Source organism: Beta vulgaris, chromosome 7 (genome assembly GCF_026745355.1).
Source record: "Beta vulgaris subsp. vulgaris cultivar EL10 chromosome 7, EL10.2, whole genome shotgun sequence".
NCBI classification, from domain to species: Eukaryota; Viridiplantae; Streptophyta; class Magnoliopsida; order Caryophyllales; family Amaranthaceae; genus Beta; species Beta vulgaris.
The window spans coordinates 7,377,735-7,400,728 of record NC_079208.1 but is presented as its reverse complement, the minus strand read 5'-3'; the positions used below and the strand labels follow the sequence as shown (position 1 = coordinate 7,400,728).

Sequence of the window (22,994 nt, the reverse complement as noted above, 5' to 3'; positions counted from 1 at the left end):
TTAACCTTTGCGTTGACCGCTTTTAACAAGTCAACCTGCATTTATTCCAGTAGCAAGTAAAACAAGTAACTTGAAATATGAGTTTTTTTTAGGAAAAATTGTCAGGAATAAGTTAACCTTTGCGTTGACCGCTTTTAACAAGTCAACCTGCATTTATTCCAGTAGCAAGTAAAACTTGTACATGAATTAACTTTTAACAAGTTTTTTTAAATGGTAACCTGCAATAGTAGGTTAAACAGGTAAGTAAAGATCCGTTAGGTTTATTGTAATTAATCTTTAAATTTTTCCCACCTGTTATAAAACCCACCCAACTGCTTCTTCCTCCCTCTTTCATACTATGCCTCTTCTTCCCTTCTTCCTACTTTTCGTTTTTTCCCTCCCTCTTAAACATGTCATCGCGAAGACAAAGCTCGTGTGGGTCTGGGAATTCTTCGAATTCAGCTAGGGTTCTGTACCAAAAAGTGAAGTGCAAGTGTAAATGATGCCGTGGTAAGAACCGTGAAAAATGGATCCAACCCCGATGCTAAATTTTATGGATGGCCCGTAAGTTAATTAGATTCTTTAAAAATTTTTACTTTGCTAAACAAGAAATCTAATTTTTAACAATTTCATTTGTAGAACACTAAGTGTGACATGTTTAAGTTGGTGGATGATGTTGAAGATTTACAATTTCGGTTGCTCGAGAAGGATAGTACAATAGCAGAATTGGAGATGTTGCAAAAGTTCAGTGAAGATAAGATAAAAGAATTGAAGAAGAAGATTGGGAAACTAGAAGCAGAGGTGAAGCAATTGAAGAAAGAGGATTTAGAGTTAAAAATGTGTGCTATGAAGTATAGTTTGACAGTATTGATGGTTGCCCTATTTTTTGCACTTTTCATTTTTTTGGTGTTTTTGATTCTTAAGTAAAAGTAGTATTTAGTTGAATGTATTTAGGTTATTAAGTTATGTATTAATTGGCTAGGTTATGAACATGTATGGTTTGAACTTTGATGAATGAAATCTGATATCATTTTGATCAGTTTGAACTTTGGTATATACTATGTTCCACATAAATTGTACATAGCTAATAGTAGCTTCATTTTCCAAAAGTGACTTCAAATGTACACCTAAAATGATAAGTACATCACAAAGTGCAAGAACACTCTTGTCATCTTCTACCTTTACCAACCTATCTTTCAAACCCATCCCAAGAAGTAAATAGAAAACTGCCTCAACTGTGCTATAATCCCCACACTTCTTAGCCATATCCATAGTCTCCCAAAAACATAACTCATCAGGAATAACACCAATTGTCTTCCCTTGCCCCCCTGCATATATTAACTCCCCTGTACTAGCTTCTTTAAATCTCCCACCATGCCAATACCTTAAGGTAACAGTATCCCAAACACTACTAGTCATTGCCACCTAAAAAATTCAATATATTTCTCAATATAAGTTCCAACCCAGTTTAAATACATTTAACACAAACATACCAAACACATAACAAAAAAAAGGATGGAAACCTTAAACTAAGTAACTGATTCATCATCAACAACCATAATTCAACCCAAAATTGCAACCTTAATTGTTTACAGTCAACATCAAACCATTTCAAAGCAACTAATTAACTATTACGAAAAAACAATCAAACACCACACACATGTATTCAGCCAAGAGTTTCGAGTAAAAAAAATGGAAAAATTCCAGAAAAGTCTGGTGCGAAAAACGAAATAAAAGGAATATCGAACTTACCTCTGCTGCAAAGATTCGAACTTTGATTTGCTTGAGCTTCAATGCCTAACTTGGAGAAGAAGAACATGAGAGAGAGAGAGAGAGAGTGTGTGTGGTATACGAACAGTTAGGGGAAACGAAATGTGGAGGGAAATTTTTTTGACGGAGTTAATAAGTCAAAGGGAATTAATGAAAGTTTACAGGTTGTTCAAGTCATAAGTTAAAAAACTTGTTAAAAGTTAATTCATTAGCAAGTTTTACTTGCTACTGAATAAATGAAGGTTGACTTGTTAAAAGCGGTCAACGCAAAGGTTAACTTATTCCTGACAATTTTTCCTTTTTTTTTTTATTAATTTTCTCTTTCTTTGACTAATTTCTCTTCTCCGACCCTTTTGTCCCTCTCACTCCACCATGTTTTCCATCCCCTCATCGTCCTTCATCCACACAACATTTAACCCCCATGCCCCACCCTAACTCCACCGCTCCCACTAAAACCAATCCGGATACTCCCACCTAGTAATAACACGAAAATTTCATCGGAAATATTCAGCATTACCACCACCACCACCACCACCACCACCACCTAACCTTTCCACCTCTTTCTTCATCCTTCATGAACTACCAGTGACGAATCTTGACCAACTATTTAACAGGAGCCAAGTAGATAAATTTTTTATGAATAAAAATGCTTATAAGAGTACACCAATTTTTTTGATGAATAACAGGAGTATTATTAATGACCGCAAAGAAGTTGTGGCTCCTGTAATTATTATAAATCTCAATTGTACCCATTTAAATTTTAAGCAACTTTTTTCATTTATATGTTTGACCATTATCAAATCTTCAAGGAATTCAAAAAATAGCTCGTAAGTGGATGGATTTTTAAGAAATTGATGGATTAGTTCATCATTGATGACTAAATAAACTGCCAAATTGCTTTTTTAAGTCACAACAAAAAAAGTAGCTTATATTTTATGATTGTTAGGAATGATTGAGGAAAAAAGTATGAATTACAGTAGGAGAAACATAAACTTTATTTTTTTTTTTTGAAAAAAAGAAAAGAAAATAGTAACAATATATGAAAAACATTTTCCAAAATTAGGCAAATAAATAGAAGCCAGAGATATCGGATAAAAGAAAAGAAAAACACTTAAAATAAAGAAAGAAGAAACTTTGAAACACAAAAATAGAGGTAAACTTAAAAGAAAACACTAAACATGATGATAGAAGAAACTTTGATAAACAAAAATACCCACAAATATAGGGTGCAAGGTTCGAACCTCCAACCTAAGCTTTTCCTTAGTACCTAAGCGCTTTCATCTCAACCATTGTGCCAGCGTTTAATTCATGTGATATGCAGTTGCTTCATTTTATTTACATAGTTATGGGAGGTCAGGCCCCCATCCGCCCCACTTATGATCCGCCTGTGTGAACTACCACCACCAAATTTTTTCTCCCTCCTTCGCAAAACACCACCAAACTTTTTCTCCCTCCTTTGCAAGCCACCACGACCCAACACTAACCTTGACGAATGAGGCGAATTCTAAGAGAGAGATAGCAAGGAATCAGATAAATGTGAAATCGTCTCGGGTAATTTACACATTACCTGAACCAAGGACGATGGAACTCTGCTAATGAAGATAGATTCCCAATAGTCGGGTCGATGCAGCCGTCAGACCCTAGTGAACCAGCTCACGGGTCGCCCAACTTAAGAGCGATTACTTGGTGGAAATTACAATAAACTCCGAGGAAGTTACACGTGGTCGGATGTAAAGTCCCATGACTAATCTTTTAGAGAGATGCACGCAAGGTAAGGAGGGTGGGGGAGGGAATGGTCGTGGGTAAAGGGGGTAGTGGAAGTGCTCAGATCACAGGGGGTGGTCGCAAGAAGAGAGGGCGGGGGAGGGGTAGCTAGGGGGATGTTCGCAGGGATGGGGGAGCGGGTGGGGAGGGGTTTTTGGTGGGAAAGGTTAAAGGTAGATGTGTGTTAATTTTATTTTTTTATTTAATTAAAGTAGGAATTTAAATAAAATCAAATTTAAAAAATATAAACTAGTAAAAATAAGACACATGGACAGGTGAATACGATTATAGGTTGTTTACCTCTTGAAACCCATAATAGATAATACTCTCGTAAGCTTTGTTTATTCAAAGTTAATTCAAATTCTAGATCACCGAATTAAAGGTTGGATTACCCTTAACAATTTTTCATTATATCAAAAGGATGTTTTAATTTAACATATTATATAGAGTTTTTTTTTTTGTCATAAATAATCTTTTAAAAGTGACATTTTGTTTGAAACAACCTTATAATTTTTTTTTGTCAGATCAAACTTGTCAATTATTTTTCGACATTGACAGGATTTTTCTGGCATTGACTTTTTTTTACCTCTTAATCTCCTCATTTTCCTTTCAATTTTGTCTTATATACCACCGTCTATCAAAAAATTTATTTCACAGTTAAGTGGATCTAGCTAGTATTCTAACGGTGGACTTATTAAATTAAACATTGAAGAATGAGATAATCACATAATAACATATTCCATGATCATATGACATAACATAATACACCATTGACCATTTATATATTTTCTCCATTAAAAAAGGACTATTGAGTCCCCCTCTTCGAGCAACAACCTTGAAGTAGGAATTTCATATTATTTGTTTTTAAATCTGAATACTAGCAGTTTTGGTCGACTGTGTAATTAAGTTTGTGTATTTGTTGTTGCTTTTCTGTTTCGAAGATGACTGTAAGGATGAACTACTCTTTGCCATAGTTTAGAGATGGTTGTGAACTACTCTCATTGTGAACTACTCACTGGGAACTACCAACTTGTAGTAGTTTAGAATTTTGTGCTTGTTTTTTCTCAGAACTTTGAGATATGTATTCATCATTGTATTATATGGTGTGGAATGTTTTTAGAGATGATTTTCTTTTATAGAGAATCTTGGTATTAATCACTAGTACATAATTGTCATTTTGCATCGGTGTATTTGCGTCGCAATACCGAAGATCCGACGCAAAAGCTCAGGAAGAGCCTATTTGCATCGGACATCAAAAAACATGCGACGCTAAACACACATCAAATGAGTGGAAAGGTCATTTGCGTCGCATCATAATGAGGATGCAACACACATGAGGAACACGATTTGCATTGCACGTAGCTCATGTGTGTCGCACATGATGTGCAATGTATGTTTTTTTTTTTACAGAATTAGAGATTTGGGCTTATCTACGTCGCATGGGCTATATGTGCGACGCAGATAAGCAGGCCCGCTTTCCCCTTATTTTCAAACCCTAAACACACATCAATCCGTCACTCTCCCTCTCCCCCCCCCCCTCTCCCTTTCTGTTTTTCTCATACCACCGGTTCTTTTCCTTTGTCATCCTTCACAATTCACGAATGCTCTGACAACACCGACGACACCGACAACCACTGAATCCTCCGATGCAACAACACCAACAATGAAGGGAGATTTTTCATCGATTTTTCTATAACACCCCAATAATTCTCTCTTTTCAGAAATACTTTTTAAATATAAAACATAGAGAATTACCCAACCATTATCGCCCGTGTGATAACGCGTCGGCTTATTCAGAATTTTGTAGCGGAAAACATATAAGTAAACTTCATACTTTAATGTAATAAATAAATAAGTACATTAAACCAAACACATTATAAATGTCTACTTCAAAACCAAACTTAATATAATATGTTCCAACTCAAGTAATAGATATAACAAATTGTTACACAATCTCTTTATTCCCAGATCCCCATGATTATGCAACATCTCTGCAAACCTGTAGATGTCAATGCTCTAAAGTACTCCCTCCGTCTTTTATTAGTTTACCCCTTTTGACTTTTGACACTATTCACATACATGACTTTGACTATCTCTTGTAATTTGTATTTAAGGAAAAATAAAGTCATGTGAGATCTTATTGGATTCGTCTCAATGTGTATTATCCAAATATCAACTTTTTGTAATTTTTGCTTATCGAAAATTAGAGATATTAAGGTTCAAATTAGTATCTCAGCAAATGTGCCCCAAAGAAAGGGGTAAACTAATAAGAGACGGAGGGAGTATCTTCTTACCAAAATGGGTCATTACAGGATTAATAAGGCAAAACCATGATCACATACACAAACAAATCACGTAATCAGCAAAGCTGAGTACTACATAGTATTACAGAAACATTCCTAACATGATACTAATACATGATACTTGCCTTCACCTAGGAAGACGAAATACGGGCGCGAATCTGTATTCCCGAATGATCTGCGATATCGAAAAACCTTTTTAAAAATAGAAATTGTGATCTATCCATTTCCCCAAAAAAAGTCATAGGCTACCACGATATACCCCAATTCTTAATTGTCCAACTTTAGACGTGCACCAGTCTAAAGTTTATTATCCAATTTACACTTTACGTGATTTACAATTTATTACTTGTTATGACACACATACAAGTAACACAGAAATATCAAATCAAACATTTACAACTGAACTTCTCTTTTATCTTAGGATTTAGTAAGTGATCACACAACTTACAATCCAAGATTACTTTCTTTAATCTCAATCTTTCTTATTTGTTGAACCTAGCCAACAATCAATCTTACCTTTCTAAGGCATAACTTGTCAACTTACCAAATAACACCCACAATCCTTATAAAGTAGTGAAAATAATATTGTAAGGGAATACATGAATAAACATGATTCAATCTCAATATTATTATTAATTCCCCCATGTGAATTAATAGCTAAAGTTCCCATCCACAGGCTTGCATCAACAATTCCATACAAAAATGATAATCTTTAACTCATAGTCAGATCTCAATATCAATATGCTTGCACACAGACATAAAACATGTAAAAACGAATCATACTAGAAATCACATATGAACTTATAAAGTTCCTATACATGATACTACAACCTTTTGTTCTTAAATCATGATATTATATCACATAGCACATAGGTATGTACATATCTTGTGTAAACCAGTTAATAGGCCACCTTAAATTCCTTAAAAGTCACCTACTGAATATTCTCTGCCTAAAGTAATCAATATAAACCAAAATCAATTCTCTAACTAAAATACAGCAACTTTTTAAAATATTTTAAATCCCCTTTAAAAATCTTTAAAAGTTATTTTTACTATTAAAACTTCAATTACTTTTGATATCTAGCATAATACTACCATACTAGTAATTAAAATCCTTAAAATTCCATTATTAAAGTCCTTTCTAAAATTCCAGTAACTTATAAAATTATAAATCTCTCTTTAAACATACATAAACATGCTTAAATTCATAATTTAAAATAATCTCATAGTTTATAACACGTTACTATGATTTTTCAATAATTAACACCCCAAAATACATGCTTTGATAATTAAAAACTCAATCTAAAAATAATGATCAAATGTGAAATTTTATTCTTTTAATACATAATATATATAGATCAAGATTAATCTTAAAATAGTAAATTAAAGTTAATAATCATGATTAATATTAGAATAAAGCATAAAAACATGATCTTTAATGGAAACTTGAGGAAGAAGAAAAGAAAGTAACCAACAAATCAAAGAACCAAGAAGAAGGAAGGACGTCGGAAACAAGGAAGACACGCTACAGCAGTTGCGCACCAAGGGATTTATGATTTTGGAGGTGTGGTGACGTTTCTTGTCAAAGAAGAAGAAGAAACTTGAGAGAGAGAGGAAGAAAATCACGTGGAAGAGGAGAGAGAGAAGTGGTCATCGACTGGTACGAGGGAGGAGAGAGAAAATAATTCTTGTGTGGTAAAATAATTGCGCAAATTAGATCCTACACCGAGGTGCAGGATGAGCATCCTGAACCTTGTCCACTTGGCTGGCTTTTGGCAGTTTTTTTAGAGTGGATCAGTTTTTTCTCTCTCATCACTCATTCACTCTCTTTCTCTCTCATTTATTTGCTGAAACAATTTTTTTAATATACAAATGCATATGGTTTGGTGTACAATAGTAATGACCAACGGTGTACATTGTGATTTATTGAATTTCGGTATGGGACTGTAATTGTACATATTGAATTTCATTAGTGAACAAACATCAACACACTAGTGTACAAAGATTGGAAATTACTCACTTGACATCAACTTCAGGAATTGGGTTACTTTCAGCTGCGGGTTGTCATTGTACATTTTGATTTTGTTAATGAACAACCATGAAGCCAAGAATGTACAAGGAGGTTGAGTGTGGAAAAGAGAAAAGTGGTGAACAGTATATGGGGGGAAATGATGGCGGTTGACATCAAATCAGTTATTAAATGGTGAACAGTATCTGTCAAATCAGTTACCACTAGGGGAAAAAAAAGGAAGGGCTGCGCTGGAAGGGCTGCGCTTTCTTCATTACGCAGCCCTTCTATACAATAGGGCTGCGCTTTTAAATAAAACGCAGCCCTTCGTTATAGTAGGGTTGCGTTTTAATAGAAAAGCGCAGTCCTTTTTGTGAAGGGCTGCGCTTTTAAAATAAGCGCAGCCCTACTGTTACAGAAGGGCTGCGCTCTTATAAAAAGCGCAGCCCTACTGTTACAGAAGGGCTGCGCTTTTTTAAAAAGCGCAACCCTTCTATAACAGTAGGGCTGCGCTTTTTATAAACGCGCAGCCCTTCTATGGGCTTTTTTTTTTAAGAATTAAGCGCCTCTCTCTCCTCTCTATCTCTCACGCCTCTCTCTCCTCTCTATCTCTCACGCCTCTCTCTCTCTCTGCCTCTTCTATCTCTCTGCCTCTTCTCTCTCACCCTCCCTCTTCTCTTGAAGGCAAGCAAAACCAGAGAGTTTTTCGTCCATGGTCATCTAAGATTTTCGTCCATGGTCGTTTCGAGCATTTATGCGGTTATCCAGTCAATTTGCAAACCGGCAAAGCCTGCAAAAGAATAAACCGGATCTAGGGTTGGGTTTATTTTTATTTTTTTTAATTTTTGTTCTCGTTTCATTTTCTTATTTTTGTTTGTAATTTTAGAGTTTAAATTTTGATTGCTTTCATTTTCGTTATTTAGGGTTTTGAATTTTTAATTAGGGTTTCATTTGTTTTATTTGCAGTTGTTTCCCTGATTTTTTTCATTTTTTATTTGCGCTGTTCTTGTGTATTGATTTGTAGGTTTTGGAAAACATTAATTGAGCTGTTTTTTGTTCGAATTACAGAATTATGCGGTTATCCAGTCTCTTCGATGTCAATTACCAGGCGAAGATCTTGACGTTCTTGTAACGATGAAATCCGACGAGTATGAAAAAGCGTCGTTAATTTCCGGAAAAGACAATAAAATCAGAGCAAGTATGGTATTCCCAAGGTTTGGACGTGAAAGAGAAGCAGGTAAATCAGCGTCTCAGAGCGTTAGATTTGAGGGAGCAGAAAATAAATGAGCATTGCCAAGTTCAAGAATCAAAAGAGAAGGACATTAATGAGCAGTTTCAGGCTTTGGAATTGAAGGCGAAGCAGATTGAATCAGGGTCTTCAAACTCTTGAATCGAAAGAGAAGCAAATCGATGAAATCTTCGATGTCAGAAAATTGTCAACCGGAAACCTTTGTTTTGATTTTCGTTCGGGATTGTTCTAGTTTCATTTTTGTTCATTTTCGTTATTTTTTTTCATTTTTGTTCATTTTAGTTGAACTTTGTTTTGATGAATTTATGTAATTTCAGGAAGACAAGTATGGTGTTTTTGGTTTATTGTGGAATATGTTAGTCTTGTTATGCTGTTTGATAAAAAAAAAATGTCAAAAAAAATTTTTTTTTTTTATTTTTTTTTTGGTAGGAAGGGCTGCGCTTTTTAGGAAAAAGCGCAGCCCTTCTAGCTCAGAAGGGCTGCGCTTTTTCCTAACTAGCGCAGCCCTTCTAGCTTAAGGGCTGCGCTTTTCTAGCGCAGCCCTACTTAAAAAGTGAAGGGCTGCTATTGAAAGGGCTGCTGTCAAAAAGCGCATCCCTACAGGCCTTTTTCAGCGCAGCCCTTCTTCATTTTTCCACTAGTGTACATTTTGAATATTCAACATGTACACTGGATGTAAGGGGAATGTACACTGGCTGACAAATCAATTACTTTTTGCATGTTGAACTGTGCGTTTCATTCTTCTTGCCTTGCATTTTGGAGCTGGTGTAGGATGCTCATCCTACACCTCTGTCCAACATCTACTAATTGAAATAATTGGGTCCAAAGTATTTATAAAGAGGTTTTTCCTTTTGGGTTAGAAAAAGGAGATTGGGTTCAAATAGAGTTTGATGATGAATAGGATTAATGAATTAAAACTCCTAACATCAATATAAATCCTTTTCCTAATCTACTTAGAATTTTGGGTTCCTCAAGCCCATTTAAACTTCTTTTCCAAATCAAATTAGTATTTCAAACATTTTTCAAAGCATGCCTAAATAAAATATTTTTAACTTTCTTAAATCCTTAAAATAATTTCTTTTGACTTTCAAAATAGTCAACCTTCTTTAAATAATTAAATCATTTAAAACTAAATTATGTTTAAATATAAATACTAAAATATATTCATTAAATCCATATAAAATTACGGGGGATTACATTTTCCTCCGACGAGTCCTTCGCATTCCTCGCTGCTAACATGGTATTTTTCATCGATTTTTTCCCCAAATTGAAGGGCGATTTTCTCGCTACTATTTTCTAAAATTCAAGAATGAAAATTGAAGAAGAACGAGAACGAAGTTCGATCTGATTTTGGCGATTTAGGTTTTTTTAAATATATTTAGTGAAATTTCATTCTTGTATGTTAGATCTGATTTTTTTTAGTTTCATTTTTTTAATTTCGTTTTTTTCTGAAAATTTAAGTTTTTAATTTCGTTTTTAAAATTTTTAATTTTGTATAGATTATGGTTGGTTGGTTTTGTTGATTTTGTAGAGGTTGATTAGGAGAGATTGTTGTGTGTTTATGTAGTTTGAATTTCATTTTTAGTGAATTTGATTCAATTTCGTTTTTAATTTCGCTGCAATGTGTTATTCTTCTGCTTTCGATTAGTGAGTTCAGGATTTAATTTTGTTTTTGTCATTCTTGTATTTAAGATTAAGGTGTAGATTGAGACTTTGTATTCATTCTCGCATACGTGAATTTATTTATTTTTAACAAAAATTACCCATTTTCGTCGCATGGAAGACCATGTCCGACGCAAGTGGACTTTTTAAAAATAAAACATCGTTAATATGCTTCAAAAGTTGACTAACGTGCGATGCAAATCAGTGTGGCCTGGCTTGTTGGGATGTTGTCTCCATCTGCATCGCATGTTGGTCAATGTGCAACACAAATGAAAGACAATTGGTGTCGCTTGTTGGGAAGGGTCTGATGCAGATAGCTGATCAACTACGTCACGTCGTTGTCCGACGCAAGTCTTGTATCCTGATCTGCGTCGAGATCTTTGCCGTCGGACCCATATCCGATGCAAATGGGCGCCTCGCATCCGACGCAAATGGGCGTCTCGCATCTGACGCAAATCGTCGATTCTGTACTAGTGAATGGTATATTATTTATGTTGAGAAAATTTGAAATCTAATATATAAAATTAGTAAAATAATTTGATATAACCTGAGTAACAGTTAATGGTTAACCGAAAAACCGTATCGAAAAACCAGTTAATTTTTTATGTGGTTACCACTTACCGGTTTGAACGGTCACGGTTTGCAAATATGACGAACCGATACTTTCGATTACCGTCCCGAAATTTTATTTGGGTACGGTTAACCACCCATGAACACCCCTGATTTAGATAGTTTTAAATATATATTAATAGTTTGTTTTAAGATTAACATTAAAAGAACCCCCAAAAATAAGATGTTAGTTATGTATCTTGCACATGGGCTTTATAAATCGTTAAACTCAATTCATCACCATTACTACCATGAACTATTTGAGAAGCTTAGAAAAATTTATTCACTAAAACAAGGAATATTAAATTTTTTGAGCAAAATTTTATGGTACTGATTGAATAACTCACCAAGGGCACTCCATTTTTAATCTTACCTATTGGTTTAATTCTCCTAATGTTTTATTTTCTTGATCATCCAAAAAGATGTTGTAGAGCAATCCTTCTCTTAGGATCCTACCTAATTTTTTCTTTCCTCTATTAAAAAAACTACTATAAGAGTGTTACTTGAACCAGGGCAAGGCCTCCAATGATTTGAGGCCATGTATATACTATCTTTTGCAGAAATATAAACTACATATACCATAGCAAGTTGATATTAGTTTTTATGACTTCATGTATAGGGTTTATAGTTCAAACTACTCTCTTCATTTCATTTTAATTGTTACACTTTGATATTTTACACTATTCACAAATTCACTCTGACCATCATTTTTGATCTATACGCGTATGGAAATATAATCATGTGGGATCTTGTTAGATTCATCATAACATGTATTTTATTAATATGTATTTTTTATCATTTTTTCAAATACGAAATTAAAAATATATGTCTTCAAAATTTTGCATTGACATGTGTTAAAAGTGTAAGTGTGTAGATTAAAATCAAACGCATGGAGTATAATTATGTATCCGCCACTGTGCCTTGCACCCAAAAGAAAATTAGAGAACTGTATTAGATGACTTTGTTGAGGAATCAAATACAAGAGTCTATGTATACTATCAAGAGAAAAGTACAAGAAACTAATTACGTGATAATAGCAGTAACAAACTCTAGATAGATACAAGAAATACATAAGAAGATATGGTATGCCCAAGTCCATTGATAATAACACTATGCAGATCATGTGCTATATTCGAACCATGTCCACCATCTATCAATTTTCCATATAGCTGAAATGCAATATGTTCTTTTCAATTAATTAAGCTCGGTATTTTGCACTAATTGAAGAGTTGTGTGATAATTGACTTCTAGCTACTTGAGCAACTAATTTGCACCGGAAAAAAAAATGTCTAGTAGTCGCCTTTGGTTGACAAAGGATGAGTATCTCTATATATAGGGTGCCAATCTTGGCTACCATATCTCATATCCAAGAAAAATACGAAGCAAGTAACAAAACCCCCCTTAGCAAATCTACCTCTTGCCTCTTGGGCACTTATAATTCTAGCACAATTAATTGCAAAATGAATAACCTTTTAGTTTTCTTCACTTTTTCTCTCTTAGTGTGTCTCTCTCATGCAATAGAAGTTGATTTTTGTGTTGCAGATCGTAGTCTCCAAAGGGGGCCAGAAGGATATGCTTGTAGAGATCCTGCTACTCTAACAACAGATGACTTTGTTTACACCGGCTTCCGAGGTGACAGAACGATCACAAATGTACCTGGAAACAACGTAACTGTAGCATTTGTTGATCAATTCCCAGCTTTGAATGGTCTAGGTATTTCTATGGCAAGGTTAGACTTTGGTGTCGGTGGAGTTATACCTGTACACTCACACCGAACATCAGAAGTTATAATCGTGTCAAGAGGGTCAATCATTGCGGGATTCATTGACACAAACAACACTGCATACTACAGAAGACTTGAGGTTGGAGATGTTATGATTTTCCCACAAGCGATGCTTCATTTCCAAGTTAATGTTGGTACAACCCCAGCTACCGCATTTGTTAGTTTGAATGGTGCAAACCCAGCAATTCAATTCACTATGGACTCCTTATTTGGCGGTAACTTACCTGCTGACATAGCTCAACAAATCACTCTTCTAAGTAATGCGGAGGTAATGAGGATGAAGAGGGCATTTGGCACTGCTTAAAATTTTATTTAAGTTATCCTTGATTGATTAGCAAATCAATCAATTTATTCATTTACTCAATAAATACATGATGACACATGTGTTTCTTATTTCAGTTCTTTCATATTTATCGCTTTGAGTGTATAAAGTATGTCTTGTAGTACAATCACCAATAAATAAAATCATTCGCTCTAAAACAATCTAAACTTCTATTATATAGTCATTCTATCACCATCGAGGATAATATTTTTGTCATCCCATCGCACATTAAACACAACAAGGGTGACATAATATTTGTAGTTTGTTCAAATACAAACTTGTTTCTTGTTAGTCGTAGGGATATAAGCGGATTGAAAAAAGTTCAGAATTTAGTCCAATTCAATCAAAACCTTTTGGACTAGAGTGTACTAAAAAGTTTGAACTAGATTTGCACTCAGATTATTGAGTCTAAATTTTATTTAAGTTATTCTTTATTGATTACGAAATCAATCAATTTATTCGTTTGCTCAATAAATATATGATGACAACATGTGTTTCTTGTTTTAGTTCTTTCATATTTATCGCTTTGAGTGTATAAAGTATGTCTTGTAGTACATTCACCAATAAATAAATCATTTGTTCTAAAACAATCTATACTTCTATTATATAGTCATTCTATCACCATCGAGGATAAAATCTTTGACACCTCATCGCATATTAAACACAACAAGGGTGACATAATATGTGTAGTTTGTTCAAATACGGAGTTGTTTCTTGTTAGTAGTAGGGATATAAGCGGATTGAAAAAAGTTTAGAATTTAGTCCAATTCAATCAAAACCTTTTGGAGTAAAGTGTACTAAAAAGTTTCAAACTAGATTTGCACTCAGATTTTTGAGTCTAAAGAATGTCAAATAGGATTTGGGTTCATCCACTTTGAGTACAAAGTCCAAACATAAGTTCAAACTTTTTGAGCACTACATCTGTTTTGGAATACATTAATGTTGAAAATTTTGCATTATTTAAGAAATACAACTGCATTTTAAAGCTAATATATGAATGCAAATGGTATCATATATGTATTTTTGGATTAGTCTAAAATATAACATTTATTAATTGATTATTAGTTATATTGCTTCGTTACACGAATAGGGTCTGTTCTATTCAACTTATTTTTTTTTTTTTCTGAATTTATCTTTTTTTTTCTAGAATGTATATGTAGAAAAGAATACGTCTATTAGTTAACTTGCAACACTGTAATTAAGAAAAGAGATTAAGGATAATGACAACAATGACCAAACTTCCATAAGCAGCCGCCATAACCTATCTCCAACATCCTAGAATGCGGCCACCGCCGTAAGTTCCAGCTCCAAATTGGTAGCAATGCGCTGATTTGTAATGCACATCGCGCTATTTGTGCACATTTTCAGTACAAACTGAAGTGCAAAGGGGAATAAGAGGTCAGATTAGGGGTGACAATGATGCAAGTCAAGTTCAAGTTTGAGCTAGCTCGACTCGTCTAGTTAGCATTTCGAGTTGAGTTTGAGTTGAGTCGAATTTTGACTGAGCTTTGACAGAGTCGAGCATTGACCGAGTCGAGCTTTGACCGAATAGATTTTGAGTAGCATGCAAGTGTCTCATATTACAAGCAACAATAAGGTAGAAAATTGTTGAATTTAGGTATTTTCCTATTAATAATTCGGTATTCGAGCTTCTCACGAGTTATCGAGTTGCTCAACTCGACTCACCAACATATTGAGTCGAGCTCGAGTCTGATTCGAGCTCACTCGAGTCAAGTTTTGACCAAGTCGATCTCAAGTAACTCGCGAGTTATCTCATCTCATTGCCACCCCTACTGCCAGATGGGTATGATGTGGTCGGGAGCAATAATAACACTACAACACTATGCAACAGGTCTTAGAAGCCGGTACAAATAAGCATAAACCAAGCTCGCGGCAAGAACACACGTATCAAAACACTCGACAGGGTCGATGCAATCATGTTGATGTTAGACTTTATGTCTTAGCATGTTGTGACATATGAAATTAACGAAACAAATAACAATGAACAATTGACACAAAAATTAACGTGGTTCACTAACAATGTGTTAGCTACGTCCACGGGTAGAAGAGAAACGGTTTTATTAGGTTTATAAGAGAGTACAAATTACAGAATAATTAGGAAGCAGATGTTAATAATAGGATTTATATAGTACCATACTAATTAATCTAAATAGATGGGTCTAAACCCAATCCTAACACCAGATAAATAATTCAAGGCAAAGTTCATAGCAACTACTACATCTCACTGTCTGCTTCTTATGTTCAACAAATGAAACAAAACTTATATGTCGACATGCTTTAGAAGCAGGAGCTTTTGGAATATGGACAATTTTTAAGTTGCAATAATTGCAAGGTATATATGTTCTGCTAAGTAGACCCATTAGGTAGTGCTATATCCGCATGTTTTTCAGATTTTACCCAATTAATGATGTTTAAGTACATGTGTCCAAGTGGCCGACTCGACTACTTTGTGGAACATTTTCAATTTTTTGGCCGAAAGATATGTCCCACCCATGTCTGAGTGTCAAGGATCCAACAAGGATACTTGAGGTGAAATATAGAGTCCATGTAAGTTCAACAATGGAGGGAAAAAATGGGCCGGTGCTGAGAGATTAACAAATTAAGCAGAAAATCAATCTCCAAACAGTTTCTAAAATAGAACAAATCATCAAAGATAGAAAAGAGCTCCATCACCATGCTTTTGCATCTTCAGCAGAGTTCAACAATGGAGACGATAGAATTTGAGGGGTCGAGTTGCACACAGAGAAATGAGGGAAGCAGAAGAATTGTTAGAATGATTTGTAAATGATTGCCAAAGTGAATTTTTTAAATCTTTTTGTTGCCCTTTCTAATATCTGCACAGGAAATGGCCCAATTCCGATATAAAAAATTATGGGTTCTCAGACATAGTAATTGGAGAAAATCTAAATTTACAAATGAGATGCTCATTCACAAACAAGCCACAAGGAAGTTCCTCACATTCTCACATTCTGCACAATAAACTAGTGTTGAAGTATGAAAATGGGTATGAAAATAAAGTATGAAAATGGGTACAGGAATACAAGTCGACAGTCGCAACCTAAATTTGTTAAATAAGTCCATAAGTATACCACTTGCATGTACCAATTTACGATCGCAGTTTATGGAGGTTTACAAAATTAGGTAACAATTAAAATGAACCTTAACATGGATTTCCCTTCATTTCTTTGGAATGATTGAGAAAAATTTTAGTTGTACATCCTGATATCCCCTTATTATACTGTAGCTCCGTCTTTATCATATACAACACCAAGCAAGGACTACCCAGCAGTCGGAACTTGCAGATTCACAATTACGTTACAGCATCCTGAACATAAGTTGAATATGCAAGCAATGGATGATAATTCTCTCGGATACGTTCATGCTGGTTGATCAATAAGATTGAGTAAATACACTAAGAGGGTGTTTGGTATGGAAAATTTTGATGTAGGAAACGGATTCAAATACATGTTTCCATTTCTAATTGTTTGGTATGAGTGTTAAGTAACAAATACCGTTTCCAAGGGGAAACATAATCCCCCCATTTGTTACCCTTATCAAACTAGTAGAAACAAATCACGTTTCCTTCCGCAATCATAATCCTCTCAATTGTTTCCATTCCACTAGAATACCAAACAACAATTAAAGGTAACGGTTACTATTTCCATTTCCCCTCCTTATCCAAATCCTTTCCATTCCGTTTATGTTTTTCATACCAAACAGGCAAACACCCTCTAATTATACTTCCAATAAGTTACAGATGCAAATAATATAATAGTAGGACAAAAGGGTCCAAATCACAACCTAAACAGGAATCAATGTAGTCACTGTATATTGATTAGCAGTAACATAATCAGTCGTTACCAAGATTAAGAAACAGTAGAGCTTGAAATATTAAACATCATTCTCAATGGAAGTGTGAAGATATTGGATGCAGCTGACGGTAAGATGAATGCCAGAACAAATATACAGATAAGAAAGGAAGTGCAGGAAATGTTATGCAACTAGAAAATATTGCTGACCAAAATTATGTGATTTTCTATTATATACCTCAAAATTTTGTTCTCCTACTGTACTTAATTTGCTCCTTCAGCATGTATTTACATTTAGCCATCGCGTCCTTAAAATAAGTCACATACAAGAGCTTTGGACTTTCAATCTTCCACCGCGTTGATACAGCAGCAAGACCACATTCAATCAAATCCGATAAAGATTACCAGTGGTCTCTACATGAGCATTTTCCATCAGAGAAACAGTGAAAACCTGACGTGTCTCTAACACTTATCTCTCTTTTAGTGACTCTTGACATATACTTACAGAAGTTATGGCAATCGCCACATAAAAGAACATTCTTCGAAACTCTAATGGGTTTCCCTGGCATGGTCGTCAAAAGGCCATATGTCACTGCTAGTTTCGCACTATGATAGAAAAGGAAATCCTTTTTCTGGTGCTCCTCCACTTCATGGAGAACGAAGCTAGTATCAGGCACATATCTAGCTTTTAAGCATTCCAAGATCAGGATTTCCAATCCACTATAGATGTCTTTCGATTGAGAATGATTTTTATCTCTGGTATAAAATGAATGAACCTTGTCTTGACGAACTATCCAACTACGTGCTGGATGTTTTCTGATCCCTTTCTTCCTCATCTACTCCCTAACATTTTCAGAGCAATGCCATCTACCAGACGCAGAGAACAAGTTTGATACAAGTATAAACGTCGAAGGATCCTTAGGTTGTATAGCTAGAATTCGTTTCACTATCCTCTTTCTAATCACTGAGTCTGAATGAATATCACAACTACGAAGTAAAGCTTGCCAAACTGAGGTTTTTGGCTCAAAAGGCATCTTAAGTATTATATCCTCAGCCTCCTCAAGGAAACCCCAGTCACCTAGAACACTAACAAAGGCGGCATAATGATCTGAAGTAGGTTCGACATCATATTCCCTAGTCATTGAGGAAAATAATTTCCGGCAATCATGTAGCATGTTTGACCTGGTATGCCGGAAAGAAGAAATTATTAGAATAAGTGTGATTGAGTCTGGCCTTATGTGTGACCTCTTCATCCTCAACCAAACAGCCAGCACTTCATCACCCTGCCTCAGAAGAAGGTAACCTGCAATCAAACAATTCCATGATACTACATCACGTATGGGTAAGGAATTGAAAAACTCGTAGCACCTTCCATGTAACCACATTTTGAGTACATGCTGATGATGGCATTTCCCAGCACTACATCATAAAGATGCCCGCATTTTAGGGCATGACAATGCATTTGCTCTCCCATCTCCTGAAATCCTAGAGCTCCACAAATTCCAAGTATCGTAGTTGCTACAACCTCATCAACTACCAGGATTTCTTGAGATTGCCCCCACTTGAACAGATTCATTACTTCCTCTGGCTGTGCATTTCGAGCATATCCAGAAATTAGAGATGTCCATTTTACTGAAAGACTTTGGTCACGTTTGCTCTGATGAAACATCTTTTCAGCATCAGTCATTCTTCCACACCTTGTGCACATATCTAGTAGTGCTGCTTCAATACAGGCATTTGATCGAAAGCCAAACTTAACCACAAAACCGTGTATTTGCTCACTGAAATCCTTTTCTGCCAACAAGCTACATGCGCTAATAACACTTGTTAGTGTGTGTTCTGTTAATTCAACACCATGATTAACCATTCTACAAAAAAAATATAAAGCTGTTATAACGGACGTGAGAGAGAAATAAATTATGAATGCAAAAAGCGATAAAAACAGACAACAGATTTACGTGGTTCACCAATTTGGCTACATCCACGGCAGAGAGAGAGAATATTTTATTATGTGAGGAAAACCAGATTACAGAGAGAATTTAGGCTAATTCGACGTTTAAAACCTAGGTACAAATAACCTATTTATACTTAGCGCTCAAAAACGCGTTTCCGCGTTATCCGCCGACCCGCCCGGGCGCCCGGGGGAAATCCGCCCGACCGGGCGGTCCCCAGCTCTTCCAGAACAGCTTGCGTGCCTGACCGGGCGAGATCCGCCCGACCGGGCGAAGCGAAAACAGTTTCGTCAGTTCTTCGTAAAACTGACATAACTTTCTCGTTTCTCATCGGAATTGGGCATATGACCTATCGTTGGAAAGCTCTCGGAACAAGCTATCACCTCCACTTTGAATCACCTCAAAATCATTTATAGATTGAGAGATATGTCCATTCAAAATCAGCCTTATGTCATTCTTTTTTCACGCATTCTACCAAACACCTTCAAGGCACCATTCAAGTCACTATTCTTACAAATCTCCACCTTGACTTGAATCCTCTCACAATACCAGAAAACCAGATGCATTGATCACAACGCCTAGAATCTCCCAACACCAGATTTGTCCCAAAAGACAACCAGACCAGATTAGTCCCTAAGGACCCCAGAATTGCCCCCATATGAGTCTCACCCAATCTCGCCAAGATTCTGACCACTCATCATGAACGACTCGGTCTCACAGCCTATGAGACCCATGTTGCGCATTCACCCAAAGCCCTTATTACCCGTCGGAAATCAAATCGTCTTCACTGAACCGCAAACACACTAGCTCCACCTTAATCAAGACGAGCCAGTACCTGCCAGTTGCTCCAACTAGAGCCATTAGCACTTACGTCTAAGTACCCAAAACAAATCACCCTTGGCGCAGGGGAACTTCCGTCGAAGTTCTTCTATGCTCGCGCCGGAGCACTCCATCCCGTTCTCACTGGAACGCAGGCAACTCCTCCTGGAGTTCCAATCTAGCTACCTCTGGTGACTTCTTGCAGAATCACCTCTCAACCCAACACTCCCTGGCAAAGACATGTCGCTCGAGACCCCATAGCTATAAGTGGCACACAAGTATCGATAGAACCGAACCTTATCATACCAATCTGCTGCTGAGAGACCCTTGGTTGTTCTTCTTGATGACCCTTAGTTTCAACCAGTTGCGTAGAAGTTCCCACAAACTCTACCTCATTGTTGACACTCTCATCTTCAACCCAAGTAGTACTCTCAAACCCGGTTGTTGAACTCATTCCCGTTGACTCTGACCTCTCAACCTGTGAAGAAGCCCCCATAAGCTCCACCTCACACTCAAGACCATCACTTGTCAACTCAGAATGCAGCTTCAACTCAGATAACGTAGACCCTTGCAACACATACAATGTCTCCCGTTTAACCCCTTTAGAATCATCTTTGAACCCCTGTAGACATACAACCCTCCACCCTCACCTTTGAAACTGAACCCTTTCTTGTCTAACAGACTAAGTGAAATCAGATTCTTTGTGACCTGTGGAACATGCCTAACATCATTCAAAGTACAGACTTTGCCATCACATGTCCTAATTCTGATGGACCCTATACCAACTGTCTTACAGACCTCACTGTTGGCCATAGTAACACTTCCATCAACCTGTTTATAGTTCATAAACCACTCCCTGCGCAAACACATATGACAAGACGCTCCAGAATCTAAAACCCACACATCACTGCAATGTGTTTGTTCATTAGCAACTAAAGCAATATCATCATCAGAACTGAAATTTTCTGCTGCAACAGCAGCAGAACCAGACCCAGATTCATCTTTCCTTTTAGGACACTCCCTTTTCCAATGCCCTTTTTCCTTACAGTAATTCAGACATCATTAGGTTTAGGACCCCTAGAAGACGGTTTCCTGGATTTCTTCCCCGAATTCTCCTGTCCATTACTACTGGCTACTAATCCAGCAGCCTGATCGCCTGTACCTGTACCAGATGCCTTATGGCACAATTCCCTAGTATGCAAAGATGATCTAACTTCTTCTAGGGACACAGAATCTTTACCAACAATGAAAGATTGCACAAAATTTTCATACGATATAGGTAAAGAAACAAGTAGAATTAAAGCGGCATCCTCATCCTCCACCTTCACATCAATATTATGTAATTCTAGTAAAATTGTATTTAATTGATCTAGATGGTCTCTAAGAGGCATACCTTCCTGCATTCGCAGACTGAACAGACGTTGCTTCAAAAGCAACTTGTTGGTTAGAGATTTTGTCATATACAAACTCTCTAATTTCAACCACAGACCAGATCGGTTTCCTCTCCGCGACTTCAGTGATTATGTCATCTTCCAGACACAACATAATCGTTGAATGAGCCTTCTCCTCCAAAACGGCCATCTCAGCGGTGACTGAATCCGTTGCTTTCTTTGCCAACGGTGCCCACAACCCCTGTTGCTTCAGTAACGCCCGCATCTTGATCTGCCACAGACTAAAACTATTCCTCCCAGTAAATTTATCGATTTTCACACTCATCCCAGACATCTTTCTCACACAGATCGAACACCAAAGCTCTTGATACCAGTTTGTTATAACAGACGTGAGAGAGAAATAAATTATGAATGCAAGAAGCGATAAAAACAGACAACAGATTTACGTGGTTCACCAATTTGGCTACATCCACGGAGAGAGAGAGAGAATATTTTATTATGTGAGGAAAACAGATTACAGAGAGAATTTAGGCTAATTCGGCGTTTAAAACCTAGGTACAAATAACCTATTTATACTTAGCGCTCAAAAACGCGTTTCCGCGTTATCCGCCGACCCGCCCGGGCGCCCGGGCGAAATCCGCCCGACCGGGCGGTCCCCAGCTCGACCGGGCGAGATCCGCCCGACCGGGCGAAGCGAAAACAGTTTCGTTAGTTCTTCGTAAAACTGACATAACTTTCTCGTTTCTCATCGGAATTGGGCATATGACCTATCGTTGGAAAGCTCTCGGAACAAGCTATCACCTCCACTTTGAATCACCTCAAAATCATTTATAGATTGAGAGATATGTCCATTCAAAATCAGCCTTATGTCATTCTTTCTTCACGCATTCTACCAAACACCTTCAAGGCACCATTCAAGTCACTATTCTTACAAAAGCTTTTAAACCCTCCATATTCAAACAAAGCCCTGCCAGAACAGCATTGAAAGAGACAGCATGCAGGAGACCCTGCTACTCTAACTACAGATGATTTTGTTATAAAATAATGACTTGAGTTATAATTCTTCTGAGTAATGCCGAGGTGATGAGGATGCAGAGAGCATTCGGCACTGCTTAAAAGTCTATTTAAGTAATTCTTTATTGATTACCAAATCAATCAATTTATTCGTTTGCTCAATAAATGTATGATGACAACATGTGTTTCTTGTTTCAATTCTTTCATATTTATCGCTTTGACTGTATAAAGTTTACTTTGTAGTATATTCATTTACCAATAAATAAATTCCTTCGTTCTAAAGCAATGTATATTGCATAAAAAGACACGTGTTGTACCACACAATTAACTAATATTTACGCGAGGGATAGTAAGGTACGACAAGCACCAACCAAATTGCGGTATCAACCACTAAATTAAAGAACCCGAATATGCACTAAGTTTAGAATTAGTGTAATCCCCCATAATTTAAAAGGATTTTATAAATATATTTTGGTATTTATATATTTATATGTAAACATAATCTAGTTTTAAAATGATTTAACTATTTAAAAAGGTTG

The 22,994-nt window shown here is 36.3% G+C and overlaps 1 protein-coding gene, 1 long non-coding RNA gene and 1 pseudogene across 2 annotated transcripts; 2 read left to right on the top strand and 1 right to left on the bottom strand.

The window, feature by feature from the left end:
• The first annotated feature begins 8,276 nt into the window (after positions 1–8,276).
• On the top strand, positions 8,277–9,425 carry LOC130592144 (uncharacterized). Its single transcript, XR_008970355.1, has 2 exons — positions 8,277–8,640; positions 9,079–9,425. It is a non-coding gene; the product is annotated as an uncharacterized LOC130592144 (long non-coding RNA).
• Positions 9,426–12,696: 3,271 nt separating this feature from the next.
• Positions 12,697–13,520, top strand: LOC104898551 (auxin-binding protein ABP19a-like). The gene has a single exon (XM_048648193.1). The coding sequence runs from the start codon at positions 12,805–12,807 to the stop codon at positions 13,429–13,431; it is 627 nt and encodes a 208-aa protein (XP_048504150.1). The 5' UTR covers positions 12,697–12,804; the 3' UTR covers positions 13,432–13,520.
• A 3,961-nt stretch (positions 13,521–17,481) lies between these two features.
• On the bottom strand, positions 17,482–19,166 carry LOC104898549 (pentatricopeptide repeat-containing protein At5g03800-like; annotated as a pseudogene).
• Positions 19,167–22,994: the final 3,828 nt, after the last annotated feature.